The sequence below is a fragment of the Aotus nancymaae genome, unplaced genomic scaffold (assembly GCF_030222135.1).
Source record: "Aotus nancymaae isolate 86718 unplaced genomic scaffold, 86718_ANA_hifiasm-v0.15.2.pri h1tg000067l, whole genome shotgun sequence".
NCBI classification, from domain to species: Eukaryota; Metazoa; Chordata; class Mammalia; order Primates; family Aotidae; genus Aotus; species Aotus nancymaae.
The window spans coordinates 33,544,881-33,566,210 of NW_026988482.1; the positions used below are offsets into that span (position 1 = coordinate 33,544,881).

The following is a 21,330-nucleotide window of genomic DNA, read 5'->3' on the forward strand; positions in this document are numbered from 1 at the left end:
ATTATCCCCAACACCCCTTGAAATGTTTTCCTATCCTTAAATAGGCCAAGAGCATCAGTAATAAGGTAATAACAAAGTCATCAGGTTTACTTGATATCAACTACTCTCCTGCTAGGACTAAGTTAAACCTAAGATACTTGTTGATTTCTCAATAATTAAAGCTTAAAGTTTTATTAAATTAGTTAAGACAGATATTGCCCTGGGTAAAGCAATAAGCTCTAGCGTTTGGGGGCACAAACGAAGCTTAATTTTGCATAGAAAAAGAGGGCTCATTGTCAAAAGATTCTGTTCTAAGGCTCAGCCAAGTGTCTTAGACAACTTTCATCAAAAGGCCAACTAGTAGCACCCTCACCACTGCTTCTGATAGGGAGATCAGAAGAATAAGCAGGCCTAGATGGGATTCTGCGGGTTTTTAAGGAGCTTAAAAACCTTAGAAATAAAATATAATTTACCTTCTTCCATTTGGCAGGAACCATTTTTCCTTACACTTAAAATAAAGCTTTGTGTGATCCCCTCTACCTTTAGAATGTCTTTGGAGTCTTGAAAATGCATTTTCTGCAGAACCAGAAAGTGATACATGAGTGCACCAAATAATGCTTTGGTCCTGTTACTCTAAGATCTATTTTAAAGAAACCTGATGACCATGGCAGATGATAAAAGAAGATCTTAGTAAAAAGTTTACTGAGGTTTAAGGTTGAATAAAACAAAGGTATAAATTGTACTATCTATCCTTTATCACCCAAGAAGACAAGATTATATATTGGTAGCTAAAATTCGTATGTTAACAACATGTGAACAAACCATTAATATCTAAATTCATATAAACTAAAAGAAATGAATAACCCTGAATTTGTTACTCTCATTTTATTAAGATAGTTCTTCTTTCTTATTAGTTTGTACCAAACTTACTTAGTAAAAGTAGTATAAAAATCATCTTTTACAAGGTCTGTGGCCAGATGGCTGAATAGGAATAGCTCTGGTCTGTAGCTCCCAGTGACATCAATGCAGAAGGCAAGTGATTTCTGCATTTCCAACTGAGGTACCCAGCTCATCTCATTACTGGTTAGACAGTGGGTACAGCCCACAGAGAGTGAGCCAAAGCAGGATGGGGTGTCACCTCACCCGGGAAGCACAAGGGATCAGGGAACTACCTCCCCTAGCCAAGGGAAGCCATGAAGGACTGTGCCATGAGGAGCTGTGAATTCCAGAATGAACTGTGCATTCCGAATCAGTGTGCTGAAATGACAGAAGTATGCTTCAGAAGGTGGGTAATAACAAACTTCGAGCTAAAGGAGCATGTTATAACCAATATAAGGAAGCTAAGAACCTTGAAAAAAGGTTAGAGGAATTGCTAACTAGAATAACCAGTTTAGAAATGAACATAAATGACCTAAACTTCATGAAGCATACACAAGTATCAACAGCTGAATCAATCAAGCAGAAGAAAGGACATCAGAGATTGAAGATCAACTTAATAAGATAAAGCATGAAGATAAGATTAGAGAAAAAAGAATTAAAGGGGATGAACAAAGCCTCCAAGAAATATGGGACTATGTGAAAAGACCAAACCTACATTTGGTGTACAGGAAAGGGACAAGGAGAATGGAACGAAGTTGGAAAACACACTTCAGGATATCATCCAGGAGAACTTCCCCAACCTAGCAAGACAAGCCAACCTTCAAATTCAGGAAATACAGAGACCACTACTAAGATACTCCATGAGAAGAGCAACCCCAAGACATACAATCGTCAGATTCATCAAGGTTGAAATGAAGGAAAAACTGTTAAGGGCAGCCGGAGAGAAAGGTTGGGTCACCCACAAAGGGAAGCCCATCAGAATAACAGGGGATCTCTCTGCAGAAACCCTACAAGACAGAAGAGAGTGGGAACCAATATTCAACATTCTTAAAGAATTTTCAACCCAGAATTTCACATCCAGCCAAACGAAGCTTCATAAGCTAAGGAGAAATAAAATTCTTTACAGACAAGCAAATGTTAAGAGATTCTGTCACCACCAGGCCTGCCTTAAAAGAGCTCCTGAAGGAAGCACTAAATATGGAAAGGAAAAATCGCTACCAGCCACTGTGAAAACATACCAAATTGTAAAGACCATCAAAACTAGGAAGAAACTGCATCAGCTAATGAACAAAATAACCAGCTAGCATCATGATGACAGGATCAAATCCACACATAACAATATTAACTTTATATGTAAATGAGCTAAATGCCCAATTAAAAGACACAGACCGGCAAATTGGATAAAGCTTAAAGACCTATTGGTGTGCTGTGTTCAGGAGACCCATCTCACATGCAAAGATACACTGAGGCTCAAAATGAAAAGATGGAGGAATATTTAACAAGCAAATGGAAAGCAAAAAAAAAAAAAAAAAAAAAAGGTGGGGGAGTTGCAATCCCAGTCTCTGATAAAACAGACTTTAAATCAACAAAGATCAAAAAAGACAAAGAAGGGCATTATATAATGGTAAAGGAATCAATACAACAAGAAGAGCTAACTATCCGAAATATATATGTACCCAATACAGAAGCACCCAGATTCATAAAGTAAGCTCTTAGAGACCTACAAAGATACTTAGACTCACACACAAAAATAGTGGGAGACATTAACACCCCACTGTCAATATTAGACAGATCAACAAGACAGAAAATTAATAAGTTCAGGACTTGAACTCAGCTCTGGACCAAGAGACCTAATAGACATCTATAGAACTCTCCACCTCAAATCAACAGAATATTTTCCTCTTAGCACCACATCACACTTATTCTAAAATTGAGCACATAAGTGGAAGTAAAACACTCCTCAGCAAATATGAAAGAACAGAAATCACAACAAACAGACTCTCAGACAACAGTGCAATCAAATTAGAACTCAGGATTAAGAAAAATCACTCAAAACTGCACAACTACATGGAAACTGAACAACCTGCTCCTGAATGACTACTGCATAAATAATGACATTTAAGCAGAAATAAATAAGTTCTTTGAAAACAATGAGAACAAAGACAAAGCATACCAGAATCTCTGGGACACAGCTACAGCAGTGTTTAGAGGGAAATTTATAGCACTAAATGCCCACAAGAGAAAGCAGAAAAGATCTAAAATCAACACACTAAAACCACAATTAAAAGAACTATAGAAGCAAGAGCAAACAAATTCAAAAGCTGACAGAAGACAAGAAATAACTAAGATCAGAGCAGAACTGAAGGAGATAGACACACAAAAAAACCCTTCAAAAATCAATGAATCCAGGAGCTGGTTTTTTGAAAAGATTAACAAAATGGATAGACCACCAGCCAGATTAAGAAGAAAAGAGAGAAGAATCAAATAGACACGATATGAAATGATAAAGGCGATATCACCACTGAGCCCATAGAAATACTAACTACCATCAGAGAGTACTATAAACACCTCTGCACAATAAACTAGAAAATCTAGAAAAAATGGATAAATTCCTGGACACATACACCCTCCCGAGACTAAACCAGAAAGAAGTCAAATCCATGAATATACCAAAACAAGTTCTGAAATTGGGGCAGTAATTAATAGCCTACCAACCAAAAAAAGCCCAGGACTGGATGGATTCACAGCCGAATTCTACCAGAGGTACAAAGAAGTGGTACCACTCCTTCTGAAACTATTGCAAACAACAAAAAAAGAAGGACTCCTCCCTAACTCATTTTATGAAGCCTGTATCATCCTGATACCAAAACCTGGCAGAGACACAACAAAGAAAGAAAATTTCAGGCCATTGTCCCTGATGAACATCGAAACAAAATTCCTCAATAAAATAATGGCAAACTGCATCTAGCAGCGTATCAAAAAGCTTATCCACCCCGATGAAGTCAGCTTCATCCCTGGGATGGAAAGCTGGTTCAACATACGCAAATCAATCAGTGTAATCCATCACATAAACAGATACAGTGACAAAAACCACATGATTATCTCAATAGATGCAGATAAAATCCAACACCTATTCATACTACAAACTCTCAATAAATTAGGTATTGATGAAATGTATCTCAAAACAATAAGAGCTCTTTATGACAAACCCACAGCCAATATCATATTGAATGGGCAAAAACTGGAAGCATTCCCTTTCAAAACTGGCACAAGACAAGGATGCTCTCTATCACCACTCCTACTCAACATAGTATTGGAGCTTCTGGCCAGAGCAATCATCAAGAGAAGGAAATAAAGGGTATTCAAACAGGTAGAGAGGAAGTCAAATTGTCTCTGTTTGAAGATGACATGATTATATACTTAGAAAACCCCATCGTCTCAGCCCAAAATCTCCTTAAGCTGATAAGCAACTTCAGCAAAGTCTCAGGATACAAAAATCAACATGCAAAAATCACAAGCACTCCTATGCACCAGTAATAGACAGAGAGCCAAATCATGAGTGAACTCCCATTCACAATTGCTACAAAGAGAATAAAATACCTAGGAATACAACTTACAATGGATGTGAAGGACTTTTTCAAGAAGAACTACAAACCACTGCTCAAAGAAATAAGAGAGGACACAAGCAAAAGGAAAAACATTCCATGCTCATGGATAGGAAGAAACAATATCATGAAAATGGCCATACTTCCCAAAGTAACTTATAGATTCAATGCTATCCCCATCAAGCTACCATTTACTTTCTTCACAGAATTGGAATAAAACTACTTTGAGTTTCATATGGAACCAAGAAAGAGCCCACATAACCATGACAATCCTAAGCAAAAAAGAACAAAGCTGGAGGCCCTACGCTATCTGACTTCAAACTATACTACAAGACTACAGTAACAAAGACAACACAGTACTAGTACCAAAACAGAGATACAGACCAATGAAACAGAACAAAGGCCTCAGAAAGAACACCACACATCTACAACCCACCTGATCTTTGACAAGCCTGACAAAAACAAGCAATGGAAAAAGGATTCTCTATTTAATAAATGGTGTTGGGAAAACTGGCTAGCTATATGTAGAAAACTGAAACTGAACCCTTCCTTACACCTTATACAAAAATTAACGCAAGAGAGATTAAAGACTTAAATGTAAGACCTAAAACCATAAAAACCCTAGAAGAAAACCTGGGCAATACCATTCAGCACCTAGGCATGGGCAAAGACTTCATGACTAAAACACCAAAAGCAATGGCAACAAAAGCCAAAATTGACAAATGGGATCCAATTAAACTAAAGAGCTTCTGCACAACAAAATAAACTCTCATTGGAGTGAACAGGCAACCTACAGAAATGGGAGAAAATTTTTGCAATCTATCTATCTGACAAAGGGTTAATAACCAGAATCTACAAAGAACTTAAACATATTTACAAGAAAAAACAAACAACCCCATCAAAAAGTGAGCAAAGGATATGAACAGATGCTTCTCAAAAGAAGATATTTATGCAGTCAACAAACACGAAATAAAGCTCATCATCACTGGTCATTAGAGAAATGCAAATCAAAACTCCATTGAGATACCATCTTACAGCAGTTAGAATGGCCATCATTAAAAAGTCAGGAAACAACAGATGCTGGAGAGGATGTGGAGAAATAGGAACATTTTTACACTGTTGGTGGGAGTGTAAATTAGTTCAACCATTGTGGAAGACAGTGTGGTGATTCCTCAAGGATCTAGAACCAGAAATGCCTTTTGACTCAGCAATCCCATAACTGGGTATATACCCAAAGGACTACAAATCATTCTACTATAAAGACACATGCACATGTATGTTTATTGCAGCACTATTCACAATAGCAAAGACTTAGAACCCAAATGTCCATCAATAACAGACTGGATAAAGAGAATGTGGCACATAAACACCATGGAATACTATGTAGCCATAATTAATAAATATTGTGTGTTTGATTACGTCACTGAAAAAAAAATCATCTTTTACTTAGAAAAAGTAGTATAAAATCACCTTCATTAATAAGAAAAATCATTTATTCCAGCATGGAAAATAAAATCCCTAAGTTCAGACCTTGGACAGCTATTAATTACAAAGAAAAGTTAGAAAATAGCATACCTTAAATGCAATGGTTAAAGTATATAAATTCATTAATAAAATCTTAAACAATACTCAATTCTATGCAAGTGTACAAATCAAATGTTATTTTCATACTCAGTAACATATCATACAACAGAGAGCTCAACTGAGTAAAGGCTGTATTTTTCATTTTTGCTAAACAATCTAGAATGGTTACTTAAACAAATATATTGCAAGGTGTCTATATGTAAGCAGAAAGAACTAATACTTCTAGACAAAGTAAATATTATTAAAATAAGATATTTCAATCAATTTTATACCAACCATAGTTTTGAACATCAGGCAGTACAAAACATAACAGTACCCTTCATTCAAACCCAAATCTGAAACTTATTTCTTCAAGTTATAGGTCACTTATTGTCAAAATAATAATCCTTTGATATTTTCTTAAACAGATGAAATTTGCTTTCTTTCCCTAGGCAAATGACAGACTATAGTAATATCTAAAAAATACGATTAAATTAGTTTAATTACTTGATGTTGACTTGATATAAGTCACTGCTCTTTAATGCAAAAACTGCCACTTGCAATTAATGGTTGTTGGTACTGCTTCAATTGATCAAATGTCTAATACACATAAAACATTCAAAGAAGTTCTGTATATCTTACAGCAATTCGGTGGAGAAGTCTTGTCCCAGGGGTACATAAATCTGAAGTACAAGAAACCTCTGGATCAATCCAACTAGAATGAGAGGGGGAAATATATATTCAAATGTTCAAAGCATTTATATATATGTGCATATAAACAAACACAATCACATACCATCAACAAGCTGAAACTTCTAACATTTTGGTAATACGCAGAACTGCAATAGCACTATCTATGAATTACAATCTCATTATGAAAGTAAAAAAATTGATGAAAATAAAATCAAACTCATAACAAATGTTGTCTTTCAAAGTCCCATCTGTGGACATGGTGAAATTTTTATTAAAATTTTTAAAATAAGTTTTTATTTACTATTTTTATTAGGTTGCAAGAGAATGTACACATAGAACTGCATTCAACAGAGACATATAAAATTGAACTATAGATTCCCTTCGAGGCAGCCATAAAAGCATGTGGCAATTATTTTCATTCACTGGCAGTTTTAACTGTACTAAACAACTTAATAAAAAACAATAGATCAAGAAAAACAATTCTAATTATGACAACTGTAACTGAAGGTTTGATGAGCCATAGCTAATTAATATGGTTTAAAATGTGTCCACAATGAGATTAATAGAGGAACATATTTTCATTTATACCTTTTGTTAATTAACATATATTTAATTAATTTAATGTTCACTGAGCACTGACAGCTTTTATTCCCTATTACTACCTTCATCTGGATTAAAAATATTTGCAGAGAAATCAGTCCCTATAGCACTTTTGACAGCTTAAGTCTACAACTGCTTAAAAAATCAATTACCTCTCCAGACCTGTTCACCTAATGCCTTTCCTCTTAGGTTTTGAACTTTTGCTTGATCTCTCAATTATGGTGCTCTTAACAGATGTTTTTAGTATGACACTTCCTAAAACATGCAATTTACAAACATATTTTCCTGCTATGGAACTTTGGGTAGAAAATGAAGATGTCTTGATTTATCTCTCCTACAAAGCCAACAGTACAGACCAGCATGTGGATTAAAGATGAAAAAAGGCAACTCATCTAAAACTCATGCTATTTTATATTATTCCAACCTAGTAGGTTTAACAAATTAAGGGATTTTAAAGTAACAACACATTTTTGGATAGTCTATATAAAGAACTTCTGGTTTATGACTCCCATTTTGCAATATTCCTGAACAATTTAAACAGTTCTTATGTTTATGCCAAATTTACTTTCTAAATAAATGTCTTTGATCAAATATGGATAACATTTTTATCAAGCATACAGGGATAACTTTTACTTAAAATGCATAACATTTTTATCAGACATACAGGGATAGCTTTTACTGATGGCCAGAGAGCCATCAGTAGATTAAGTAATGTAACAGAAATAGGAGATAACAGGCTTTGACCCTAGAAAATTATTTAGAAATCTGATTTTACCATATTTACAGGAAAACCCAGTGAGGCAACCAGAGCTCTGGTCTACAATAGCAAAGTGAGATACCAAAATGAGGCCAACTTAAATAAACCATCCTCAATCAATCTCGCTTGCATGTTGCATCAATTAGCCACACAGTATTTTTCCATTGCACAATGGCATCTGTAAATAGAGCTAAGAGAACAGCAGGATAAGTGAAACCAGTCTTTAAAAAAGGTCCCTAATTTATGTCATAAATCTCACTGAATCAGCACTGTTCTCTTCAAACACAAAGAGTTATACACACTGGGCATTTTTTATGAGCATTTTTAGATATAAAAGAATTATACCCTCATAAAAAGAAAGCTTTGTAATTCAACTTTCTCACATATAGAAACCCTAGTTTCCAAAAGGCTTCATTTCTAAGATTAAAAGAAATATGACGATACCATATGGTGATGATCTGACCAAAAAAAGTACTTTACTAACATTTGACACAGACTGATCCTATATGTCAGATACTAAATAAATTCTATAGTAACTTTTCTTTTCCAGTGGCTTAGTATATTTAAACTGGCTATTCATGTCTACACTATATTTAAAAATCACTCTAAGTAATGCTGAATGTGGAAATTCTGTCAAAAAATGTCCACCAAGTAATAAAATTCATAAAAATGTAGTTTCTTCCTGAAATATGCTTTTTACAGTTTTATAATCTGTTGTCTTCCAGAAACAAACTACCTATTTTTTCTCCCACTTCAACACACAAAACAGGAATCAGTTATCCCTTCATTATGGGCTATTCCACATCCCTTGAGCAAATTAGAAAACCTTTGTGGGCCCTTTTACTTTTCATCTGGGTTAACAGAATCATCTAGTTAATATTTTAAAACTGGGTTAATAATTTAGGTTCACAACACATAGAATTATTTATATGGATTAAATTAGGTCTATCACGCAATAAAGATTACTAAGCACATACTATGTACAAGACTCAATGCTGAAATTTTTGCAGTAAATAAAACATACATGGTCTCTGCCTTTTAAAATTTATATGCTAGTTCCATGAAGGAGAAGGTCAGGATGCTATGAAAGGATATCCTTGACGGGGAAGAGGATGATTAGTGAAGATTTTCTTGAAGGAAAAGCATTGAAACTCAACTGGGATGAATACACAGGAACTGACTGGGCAAGTGGGATGGGTGTAGGAGAGAGGAACAAATGTTGCTGGCGGAACATTTGTTTTTTAGGTTTATCCAATCTACTCCATCCTTTTCCATCATAGGAAAAGGATGGAGTAGATTGGATAAACCTAAAAAGGGGTTAATGGGCTGCTAGGAAAGACAAAAGAGGAAATGTAGCAGGAGACAGGTCTGACAAAGTAGAGATGAATCCAATTATGTGGGGTCTTGAAGATCATGTGAAGAATATAAGTCATCCTAAAATCAATGGTAAACCACTCGTACATTCGTTCATTTATTTGACAAAGATTTACTGAATGTCTATTCTGGGGGAAAAATGCTCTAGGTAGAGGGTACATTCCGTGCATGCATGCCAAGGTGATAGTGCACTGGGCTACATTTCAAAATGGCAATGGTACATGCATAGTTGGAGCACCATGAACAAGAAAAAGAGCAATAGGAGATAGGTCAGAATTAAGAAAGGCACTGGATCCTGCAGAGTCCTATAGGTTTGTAGGTTTTAACCTGAGAGAGATGGGACATTTTTAGTGGAGTAGTAATATGATTTATGTTTCTTAAAATTTAAAAGTATTACTCTGGCTGCTAATTTGATAACAGATTGTATAGAGAGGCCAAGTCAGAAACAAGGAGACCAATTAGAAGGTTACTACAATAATCCAAGCATGAGATAATGGTGGCTTTGACCAGCAGCACTGGAGGTACCAAGAAGTGATAAGACTCTCAATCTGTTTTAAACATAGTGTCAACAAAACCTTCTATATAGACTGAATGAAGAGAAAGAAAAACCAAAGCTGATTTAAAACCTTTTTTTCTAAGCAACTAAAAAGATTAAGTTGCTAACAGCAGAAACGGGGTAGCCTGCAGGAGGAGGAATTTCGAGGAATAAAGACCAGAAGTTAGGCACTGGACAATACTGTATTTAAGCTGTCCAAACATAGAAATGTCATATAAGTAAGATGATATTCCAGAAATCTAGAGTTTAGGAGAGAAGTTGAGTTGGAAATGTAAGCTAGAGTAAGGCAGAGATGACATTGAGATTCATGAGCCGGAAGCTGATAACCAAAGGAATGTGTAGATACAGTACCAAGGAGTGAGTCCAGGGGCACTGCAACATTAAGTCGAGTTGGGGAAAAGAGGAGGAACTACACAAGGAGGCTAAGAAAGAAGAACAGTGAAACAGGAAGAAAACTAGGAGTATGGACATCCTGGATATGAGAGAGGAAAACGTAAGAAGGAGTTGTCAACTTTCTGATATGTTACTAATATGTAAAGTAAGGTGAGGGCTGAGAACTGTCCACTGGATTCAGGAAAATAGGGGCAGGTCAAAGCCATTGAGGGGTTTTAAACAGAGAAAGTCACGACAAGATAAAAATGATACTGAAGTGGGGGCCTGAGGAGGGCTGGGGAAACCTCATACGGGTGACCTCATCCTCCAGAGCAGCTGAAAAGAACAATGCCAGGCTTCAGGGATGTTAATCCCCCAAGACACATCATTTGATTCGGATGCCACAGGCAGAGAAAACAATGGTTTCAAATATGAGCCTCCAACAGAAAGCTCTGAAGACCCTCCAAATGATATATGTGTGACAGAGCTGCTTCTCATATGGGCAACTCTATATAACATGTTCCAGGGTGAAGAGCAGCAGGGATTTATTTATTTAGCTGGTGAGGGGTTTGCTCAAGTCTCATTATCAAGGCCAGCTGGTTACAATGAAAAATTAGGACCCAAATTGTCATAGTTTCATAATATGGCAAATTTAACAAACTTATTGAACAGCAACCATGTACCAGGCACTAAGGGGTACAAAGAAGATGATTCAGGAAGATACCTGCCAAAGAGAAGCGCACAGTCTGATAAGTAATACCACCTATCACAATTTCCTTTATTTTGTGTTTGAGATCTCAAATACAAGTTAAATCAGAAATATGATTTCTTAAAATGAAAAGTTAAACATACTTAATTTTATTACTAAACTTTATGCCAAATACTACCTAATATAGTCAGAAACACAATAGGGTGCCTAACGTCAAGTTTGCATAAATAAAGTGGATGTTTACTTTTAAAATAGGAATACATAATGGTAATTGAATTTAGAAATGTTAATTAAAAGACAATTCTCTATTCAAGGCATGTCATTTAATTTAAATTTAACCGTACCAACTTCACATAGAAGGTCGTTTTACATAAGTAAAAACAGCTATAAATTTCTGTTATCAAAAATTCCAAATAATTAACCTTAAAGGCATTAGTGCAGGACAGACTACATTAACTGCTTCATTTGTTACAGTGTTACACATGATATAGAAAAGCCAGATTAATTTTTAATTATAGGGCATTGTATAAGAAATACATTAAAAGATTCTTCTGTTTCTTGGGTTTTTTAAACAATTAAAACCATCATCTTTCCATTTAAAAAAATTATGACACATTAAACTTGGTTTGTTTCTTAAAAACAAAAAAACCTTCAGATAAAAACGGAAAAGCAGAGCTTGTATTTAATCTTTTAGCCTTTAGTAGAGGGGGAATCTTTCTCAGAATCAAATGACAAAGGTTACTAAAAGTGATTGATTTTATTAATAAGGTAACCACGTGCATAGATGCTGAATGCACTAAATGAAAACACAGGTGGGCTTTATAAGTTAAGAAAAGAAACAAAAGAAGTAACACTGGCTTAGAACAAAGTCATGTTCTTGAAAGTCAAATGTATCCATCTGTCTTACAAAATCAATATCCTTAAAAAGATGGCCTATGTCTCTTGTAACAAGATGAAACTACAGTTTCAGACAGGTTTCCCTGGATCATCTTCGTTCACCTCACTTGTAAGTATAAATATATATGGAAATGCAAAACACCTGCTATTGCAGACACACAAACTATTAGGAAACCATAATCTTTAAATGGCAGTAAATTAAAAATTATTTTTAATGATGATTCTCTCTTTTTTCCAGTCTCTTAGTTTAGAAAAAAACATTTGCAAACCACTTTAAAATAAATCATATTTCATCTATAACTTCTATAGCTAGTTTATGTCTTAGAAATCTAGACTATGCATGCAGTAGCTTGAAATGGTACAAATGTTATGTAAAGTACAGAACCTATATAAGTTTAGAAAATGGACTTAAAATTATAAAATCAGGTACCAACAACAGGTCTTTTTATAGAGCTTCATGCATGGTAGGTATTCAATAAATGTCCTAATGAATGAAGGAATAAGTAAATGATGATTATAAAAAACAACTATTTTTATTTTCTAAATCACCTGAAATTTAGATTTAAAACATAGGACATAGTTGATGAAAAATCTAGTTAATCATTCTGATAAATCATATTCCTTAAATCAATCAGTTTACTCAAAGTCTGATTTAGTGGCAGAGCCTTGAATTGTAACTCTATCTCTGCTAATAACTGGGCTTCTGATAAATTTGGGTTATCTCTCAGAGTTTCTTCCGCTTTAAAATGCTGATCTTAATTTCTAAAGTAAATAAGAATTTAAATAGATTCTTTGGGTTTTTGTTAAATCATGTATTTATATCTATACTTTAATTAGAGATTAATATTAAAAGGTAATAAGCATATGAGTTGACATGTTACTAAATGATGCTTTTTATCAGCCGGGCACAATGGCTCATGTTTGTAATCCCAGCACTTTGGGAGGCTGAGGTGGGCAGATCCTGAGTCAGGAGATAGAGACCATCCTGGTCAACTAGTGAAATTCCCACCTCTACTAGAAAAAAATACAAGAAATTAGCCAAGTGTGGGGGCGTGCACCTGTAATCCCAGATACTCAGGAGGCTGAGGCAGGGGAATCGCTTGAACCAGGGAGGTGGAGATTGCAGTGAGCTGAGATCGTGCCACTGCACTTCAGCCTGGTGACAGAGCTGTTGATATTCACTTGCGGTGGCTAGCAATATTAATTATTATGAAAAGTTATAGATTGTAATCTCAAACCTTTTGGAAGGCCAAAAAGTTTTATTGAGGCAGGTTGAAGGCAGCTGCCTCATTAACATTAGCTAAGAAAGAGACAGAGAAGATCAAAGGCCTTACCCCACATCCCTTTGTCTCCACTCTAACTGCTTATTCTTGTTAATTTTGTGCTGGGTGGCCCTCTCTGGGTAAGATCAAAGGGGAATTACCTGTTAGCATTTACTCTGGGCCCCCAGAACCTAAAGCTTATACCAGTCGTAAAACCGTTCTCTTAACCATGTTAATTATCCACAAGTGTGTTAACTTAGAACCTCTATTGTAAAATCTTGAGGGAATAAATGTGTGGAAGAACAGGTAGTCTTGGTCGATTGGTTGCATTTCATCCTCTGAAAGCAGCCAATGGCCATCCCCAGCCCACTTGAAACACTGTAATGGTGTGAGAGTGGATTCATTCATCTGTCCTTGAGTCAGGGTCTACAGGTCAGACTTCCACAGGAGGTGACCGCCATCTCACAGAGCAAGACTCCGTCTCAAAATAATAAAATAATAATAATAATAATGCTTTATATCATATTTCTGATACATTTTTTTCTCACAAATTAATTTCTTATAATTTAGAAACCCTGATTTTAAAGTTTAGCCTTGATGAGGAACCAATCTAGGTTTGTTCATTTGTAAAAGAACTATTATGAGGATTAAGAGTTCATAAATATTAAATGCTTACAAAGCTCCTGGCACATAGTAAGTGCTCAATAAATACTATTATTATCATAATTAATGGCTGCTAAATACTCTTCTCTTCTAAATCTTCTTAAAATACTACATTTCTAGAAGACGGTGAGGTAAATACATATATATGTATGTATATATATGTGTGTATATATATGTATGTGTATATATATATACACACACACATATATATAATGTGTGTGTGTGTATATATGTGTGTGTGTGTGTATATATGTGTGTGTGTGTGTGTGTGTGTGTATGTGTATATATATATATATATATATATATATATATATATTTTTTTTTTTTTTTTTTTAAGAAGGAATCTCATTCTATCACCCAGGCTGGAATGCAGTGGCACAATCTCAATCTCAGCTTTCTGCAACCTCTGCCTCTTGGGTTCAAGTGATTCTCCTGTCTCAGACTCCTGAGTTCAAGTGATTCTCTTGCCTAAGCCTCCTGCAGCTGGGATGACAGGCACAAGCCACCACGCCTAGCTAACTTTTGTATTTTTAGAAGAGACTGGGTTTCACCATATTGGCCAGGCTGACCTTGGGATCCACTTGCCTCAGCGTCCCAAAGTGCTGGGATTACAGGCATGAGCCACTGTACCTGGCCATATTTTTTAAAAGGCCTAGCATAGTGCCTAGCATACAGTTACCTTCTAAATTAAAAAAAAAAAATTCTATCACCTTACATAAACAGATGTCAGTATAAGTCATACTAACATGCCTGTTTATGAGACATAAAAGCATAACTTTGAGTCCAAAATGTTAAATTTCAATATTAAAAATATTACTTACGGATTTGCTTATTTTCCTTTGGTAATTGAATTTTATTTGTTTGGCTGCTGCCTTCCAGGACAAACACAAAACTTTTAACTTCTTTATCAAACTCCTATAGAACAAAATGAAAACAGTAGTTATCAAAGGATATTTTATTTGGCTTCTACTATAAAATTGAAACTTCAGATCTACAGGGAGAAAAATCCCATATTCAAATGACTTAAAAGTAGGCTCAGACCTTAGTACTCTTATTCTGAGACTTGCTGGGAACTAGAATACAGAGGCTTGGTGAAAGGACAAAGTGCAAGGGCATTCAAAGTCTTGACTGGAAAGTGACTGAAATTATGGATGATGGATTCTGGGCTGGAGAGAAAAGGAAGACAAAGAAAATAAGTAAACAAATAAAATGAAACACAGGAAAAGTAGAACAGTCAATGGCCTAAAGGTCCCAATGAAGTTGAAGAACAGAGTGGAGTAACTGAGCAAGCGACCTTAAGAATAACTTCAGCAAAGTCTCAGGATACAAAATCAATGTGCAAAAATCACAAGCATTCCTATACACCAATAACAGACTTAAAGAGAGCCAAATCAAGAACGAACTGCCATTCACAATTGCTACAAAGAGAATAAAATACCTAGGAATACAACTAACAAGGAATGTAAAGGACCTCTTCAAGGAGAACTACAAATCACTGCTCAACGAAATAAGAGAGGACACAAACAGATGGAGAAACATTCCATGTTCATGGTTAGGAAGAATTAATATCGTGAAAATGGCCATACTGCCCAAAGTAATATACAGATTCAATGCTATCCCCATCAAGCTACCAACGACCTTCTTCACAGAACTGGAAAAAACCACCTTAAACTTCATATGGAACCAAAAGAGAGCCCGCATAGCCAAGTCAATTCTAAGCAAAAAGAACAAAGCAGGAGGCATCACACTACCAGACATCAAACTCTACTACAAGGCTACAGTAATCAAAACAGCATGGTACTGGTACCAAAACAGAGATATAGACCAATGGAACAGAACAGAGGCGTCGGAGGCAACACAACATATCTACAACCACCCGATCTTTGACAAACCTGATAAAAACAAGCAATGGGGAAAGGATTCCCTGTTCAATAAGTGGTGTTGGGAAAACTGGCTAGCCATATGCAGAAAGCAGAAACTGGACCCCTTCCTGACACCTTACACTAAAATTGACTCCAGATGGATTAAAGACTTAAACATAAGACCTAACACCATAAAATCACTAGAAGGAAACCTAGGCAAAACCATTCAGGACATAGGCGTAGGCAAGGACTTCATGACCAAAACACCAAAAGCATTGGCAACAAAAGCCAAAATAGACAAATGGGACCTAATCAAACTCCACAGCTTCTGCACAGCAAAAGAAACAGTCAATAGAGTGAATCGGCAACCAACAGAATGGGAAAAAATTTTTGCAGCCTACCCATCTGACAAAGGGCTGATATCCAGAATTTACAACGAGCTAAAAAAGATTTACAAGAAAAAAACAAACAAGCCCATTTAAAAGTGGGCGAAGGATATGAACAGATACTTTACAAAAGAAGACATACATGAGGCCAACAAGCATATGAAAAAATGCTCATCATCACTGGCCATTAGAGAAATGCAAATCAAAACTACATTGAGATACCATCTCACACCAGTTAGAATGGCAATCATTAAAAAATCTGGAGACAACAGATGCTGGAGAGGATGTGGAGAAATAGGAACACTTTTACACTGTTGGTGGGAGTGTAAATTAGTTCAACCATTGTGGAAAACAGTGTGGCGATTCCTCAAGGACCTAGAAATAGAAATTCCATTTGACCCAGCAATCCCATTACTGGGCATATATCCAAAGGATTATAAATCGTTCTACTATAAGGACACATGCACACGAATGTTCATAGCAGCACAGTTTACAATAGCAAAGACCTGGAACCAACCCAAATGCCCATCGATGATAGACTGGACAGGAAAAATGTGGCACATATACACCATGGAATATTATGCAGCCATTAAAAACGAGGAGTTCGCGTCCTTTGTAGGGACATGGATGAACCTGGAAACCATCATTCTCAGCAGACTGACACAAGAACACAAAATCAAACACCACATGTTCTCACTCATAGGCGGGTGTTGAACAAGGAGAACATATGGACACAGGGAGGGGAGCACTATACATGGGGGTCTGTTGTGGGGGAGTTGGGGGGACAGCGGGGGGGTGGGGAATTGGGGAGGGATAGCATGGGGAGAAATGCCAGATATGGGTGAAGGGGAGGAAGGCAGCAAATCACACTGCCACGTATGCACCTATGCAACAACCTTGCATGTTTTTCACATGTACCCCAAAACCTAAAATGCAATAAATTAAAAAAAAAAAAAAAAGAATAAAGATTGGGGTCAGAAAAGGACATCCCAATGTCTCACTTACTAACTTCAGAGGTCCTACAGTTTGTGGTAATAAGGACCAGGGTAAGACAGTAGGGATGAATGCTGAAGTAGAGTGGAAAGGATTGTTAAAGATGAAGAAATCAAGAAACTGAGAAGCCCAGGGCTTGGAGAATTTTTATTACAGATACTGAAGTCATCTAAAATGATATGTAGGAGGGCATGGAGTACAGAGAAGGGTTATGACCTGTGTGCCAAAGTCTTAGACAACTGAGGAGTGGTGTCTAGGACAGCTGCAGCCAACAATGTCATGAAAGGGTTTTGGAGGAAAAGAACAGGAAAAACAGTTCTGAAATTTGATCAAGCCCTTTCTTCTATAACCTTCACTCACATTTCTTCCCCTGATTTACGTGGCTCTAATTTCTAACACTTACTTTCCAAATCACAGATGGACTGCCAAGGATCTTCCATTTTGCTCCAGGATTTTTTCCTTGAGCACTGAAAATTTCAACAAATGCACCTCCCTAAAAAATGAAAACAAAATATTTAAAGTAAAAGACAATGCTAACAAGGAAGTATTATCCAACACACAGTCTATAACCAGTGTTCCCACTATCTGTCAGTTAAATTGATCTGGGATGAAACATTATCCCTGTTACTACTCCTACTTTATATCTTGATTGTATCTAAACCACAACCATTCTGATTTGGGTAACCATGGATTAATGGTTTAAATAATCTATTTTTAAAGCATGACAAACATTAAAAAAATTGTGCCATATAAACCTTACAGTATCTCAGTGTGGGACTCATTTACTTGATGCATACAGATCATTCTTGCAAAACATTTTATGTTTTACAGACTGTGTTTTGCAACCCACACTAAGAGGTTTAAACCCAATTCTTGAATCAGGCCAATACATTCAGGCAGTTTTCTTTGAATACAAGTTTTCTAGTCATACTGACTGGGGCTCCAACACTGGCATTTTAAATATCTGACCTCAGAGTTACTTAACTTCTTGATTCTCCATCTGTAAAATGGGTTGTTGGATTACATAAGATACTAAACGTTAACCCTCAAGCACAATACTCAATTCACAGCAGGGGCTCAACGGCACTATCAAAGATATTCAAAAAATGGGGAGGGAAATTAAATAGTTTAGTACCAGTCTATAAAAGGCCTGGGAGGAATTTAAGGAAGTCTTATTTTGAGCAAGATATTTTTATATATGTAATACAAATTAATGTGAAGGTCAATAAAATCTGTACAAGAGAAATCAAATATCATTTCTACAGACAGGCTACTGGTTCCCCATTGTAAACATGAGAATATGAAGGGACACGCTTATGTAACCACACTGAAGATATTACTGAATGTCCATAAGCTTTAATTATTTTAAAAAAGGGAAATTGGTTGGGAGCTATGGTTCATGCCTGTAATCTCAGCACTTTGGGAGGCCGAGGTGGGTGGATCACAAGGTTAAGAGATCGAGACCATCCTGGCCAACATGGTGAAACCCTGTCTCTACTAAAAATACAAAAAATTAGCCTGGTGTGGTGGCACATGCCTGTAGTCCCAGCTACTCAGGAGGCTGAGGCAGGAGAATTGCTTGAACCAGGAGGCGGAGGTTGGAGTGAGCCGAGATCATGCCACTGCACTCCAGCCAGTCAACAGGGTGAGATTTCGTCTCAAAAAAAAGAAAAGAAAGGAAAGGGAAATTAAATAAGATGTTTATCTCTGGGGAAGAATTTATTGCAAAAAATGAGAATCTGATATTAAGACTATGCTTTGAATTACAAACAATATGTGAGCAAATCTAATTTCTATAAGGAATTTCCAGTTTTTAATTTTTCTTAGTAATATAAAGATATTTTTGCCTCTGAGTTGTAACACATAACCACTTGAAGGTAAGACATTTAATATCTTCTTCCTTAGGCAGAGTTATGTGCAAACTGTATATGGGATAGAATTACTATAGCTTTGAGGGCAGGTCATATTTCACTATGAATTTTAAATTTGAGACAGCTGGTTGTTTTAAAGGAGAAAAATCCTCATACTTGGTGAGACAGCGAACTCTCCCTGCTGCTTTTTTGCTTTCCTATGTTCTCCAAGTTCTCTGTAGTGGGCACATGCTTTTTTTTTTTTTTTTTTTTTTTTGAGACGGAGTTTCGCTCTTGATACCCAGGCTGGAGCGCAATGGCGCGATCTCGGCTCACCGCAATCTCCGCCTCCTGGGTTCAGGCAATTCTCCTGCCTCAGCCTCCTGAGTAGCTGGGATTACAGGCACGCGCCACCGTGCCCAGCTAATTTTTTGTATTAGTAGAGACGGGGTTTCACCATGTTGACCAGGATGGTCTCGATCTCTTGACCTCGTGATCCACCCGCCTCGGCCTCCCAAAGTGCTGGGATTACAGGCTTGAGCCACCGCGCCCGGCCGCTTTTTTTTTTTTTTTTTCCGATAATATACTTTGAGAAGTGAGACAAAATCTCTAAAGTATTCTAGCCCAATTAGTGATATCGAATGGGATAAAAGAAAGAGAACTGCAGACTACTCTGAGGACACTCCTAAGGAGGCAGGTAGTGTTGGGTGAAAAGGCAGAAGCAATAAAGAGGTGGAGACCAGTGGAGGACTGATTAGATACAGTAATAAACGTTCATCAGAACAGCCGGACTAGCATCGTAAACATACTGTAAACAACGAGTGTAACCTCATGCAGAGGTGAGGAGGGGAGAGCAGGAAGGGAGATGTCCAGTGAGGTGAAGAAAGCAGGTCAGGCACGGAGACACTCTATGATACTCAAAGTGACTGAGGACGACCCAGAAGCAGTGTTTCTCCAACTGTGAACCTTGGACCCCCTGCAGAGGAATCACTTGGGGGAAGTAGTTAAAAAGGTAAATCAAGTGACCCCCATCTAGAGATTCGGATCAGGAAATCTGCATTTTTACAAGTATCCCAAGAAATCCTGATGTACTCCAATGTCTGAGATTCACTGACTCCCAATTATGGAAAAATAAAACAGCTCATAGCCAAAGTGCTTATTTTCTTTCTTGGTGTAACTAATGCATCGATTCACTCATTCACTCTTCTAAATTGCTTCTGAGATACCAGTGTTGAATGAATACTGAGTCTCAAAGGCGCTTGTTAAAACTCAAGATTTCTGGGCCCTGCCCTCAAGATTCTGATTCAGGAGGTTTCGGTGGGGGGGCTTGAAATCTGCATTTTAAGCAGAATCACAGACAATTAATTCATACACCTTAAGAAACACTGAGTTGGAGAGTGAACAAAAGCCAAATCATAGGCCCTAGACAATTGTTTTGCTTTCTTTCCAGGTCAATAGCATTCACTCATTAATTCTGTCTTACCCACGATAAAGACCGTATTATGGGGGTAGAGGGTACACTTTATCCTCACCCCGATCACGGGCTACGTCACCCAAGAGGAGAAAGATATAGACAGGTTGGAGAACCGTTTTGGGTTACCTGGTACTCATTTTTGAACATTCCCGCAGGGGTCCCAGGGCTTGTGGGGCACAGAGTTCAGGGTTTCCAGTGAGTGGCGTGACCCTGACGGCTGGAAATCGGCTGGCGGGAACCCAGGAGCCCGACGGGCCGGGAAGGGCTTCGTGCTTGGCCCCAACTTGAGCAGGCTCTTCTCAGCCCCTCCGGCCCCTAGTCAGTTCCATCTCGGGCGCTCGACCCGCACCATTACGGCCCCAGCCTCCGGGGTGCCCGGGTCTGCGGAGGTGGCAGCTGCCTGGGCGGGCTCCGGGCCGTCCTAGGGAGTGATTGTGTGCGTAACCTACGTGACAGGGCGCCCAGCGGAGCCACCGACAACCGCCCGCTCGCCTAGAAAAGCAGGCGCGCTCCTGCTGCCGCCGCACCCCGGAATCCGACAGCGAGAGGGCAACGCCGAGCGCCACCAGCGTTCCGGCCGCGCCCATTAGTTCCCACTGGGCGCCTGCGCATTGCGCTCTCTGGGGTTAACGCCAACGGGCACGGGAGGCTACGCGGTGACGTAGCGTTGCCCGGGCAACCGCGAGACTCCTGAAGAAATGGTGGAGGCTCCAAACAGTGACCGGCATTCCCCTTAGGCCATGACCTCTGCCGGCTAAAAAGCCTAAACTCAGCGTGGATTAGGGCTATGCCAGGTACTGGACTCTTCTAGTGTACCTGCCACATCGGCTTGGTCTCTACTCTTGGTAAACATTGC

The 21,330-nt window shown here is 37.7% G+C and overlaps 1 protein-coding gene across 8 annotated transcripts in view; it reads right to left on the reverse strand.

Annotated features, from left to right (window-relative positions):
- Positions 1–21,010, reverse strand: part of CFAP20DC (CFAP20 domain containing) — a 350,823-nt gene extending 329,813 nt beyond the window's left edge. For 7 of the 8 annotated variants that reach the window (XM_012462831.3, XM_012462830.3, XM_012462834.3 and 4 more), the window contains exons 1-4: positions 20,601–21,010; positions 17,554–17,643; positions 14,731–14,824; positions 6,669–6,741 (exon numbers count right to left, since the gene is read on the reverse strand). In XM_012462831.3, coding sequence (XP_012318254.1) covers positions 6,669–6,741; positions 14,731–14,824; positions 17,554–17,643; positions 20,601–20,621 — 278 coding nt within the window. In that variant the 5' untranslated portion in view covers positions 20,622–21,010. Of the gene's footprint in view, positions 1–6,668; positions 6,742–14,730; positions 14,825–17,553; positions 17,644–20,600 lie in introns of those variants that run through there. The other variant, XM_064367280.1, reaches the window with a different exon arrangement.
- Positions 21,011–21,330: the final 320 nt, after the last annotated feature.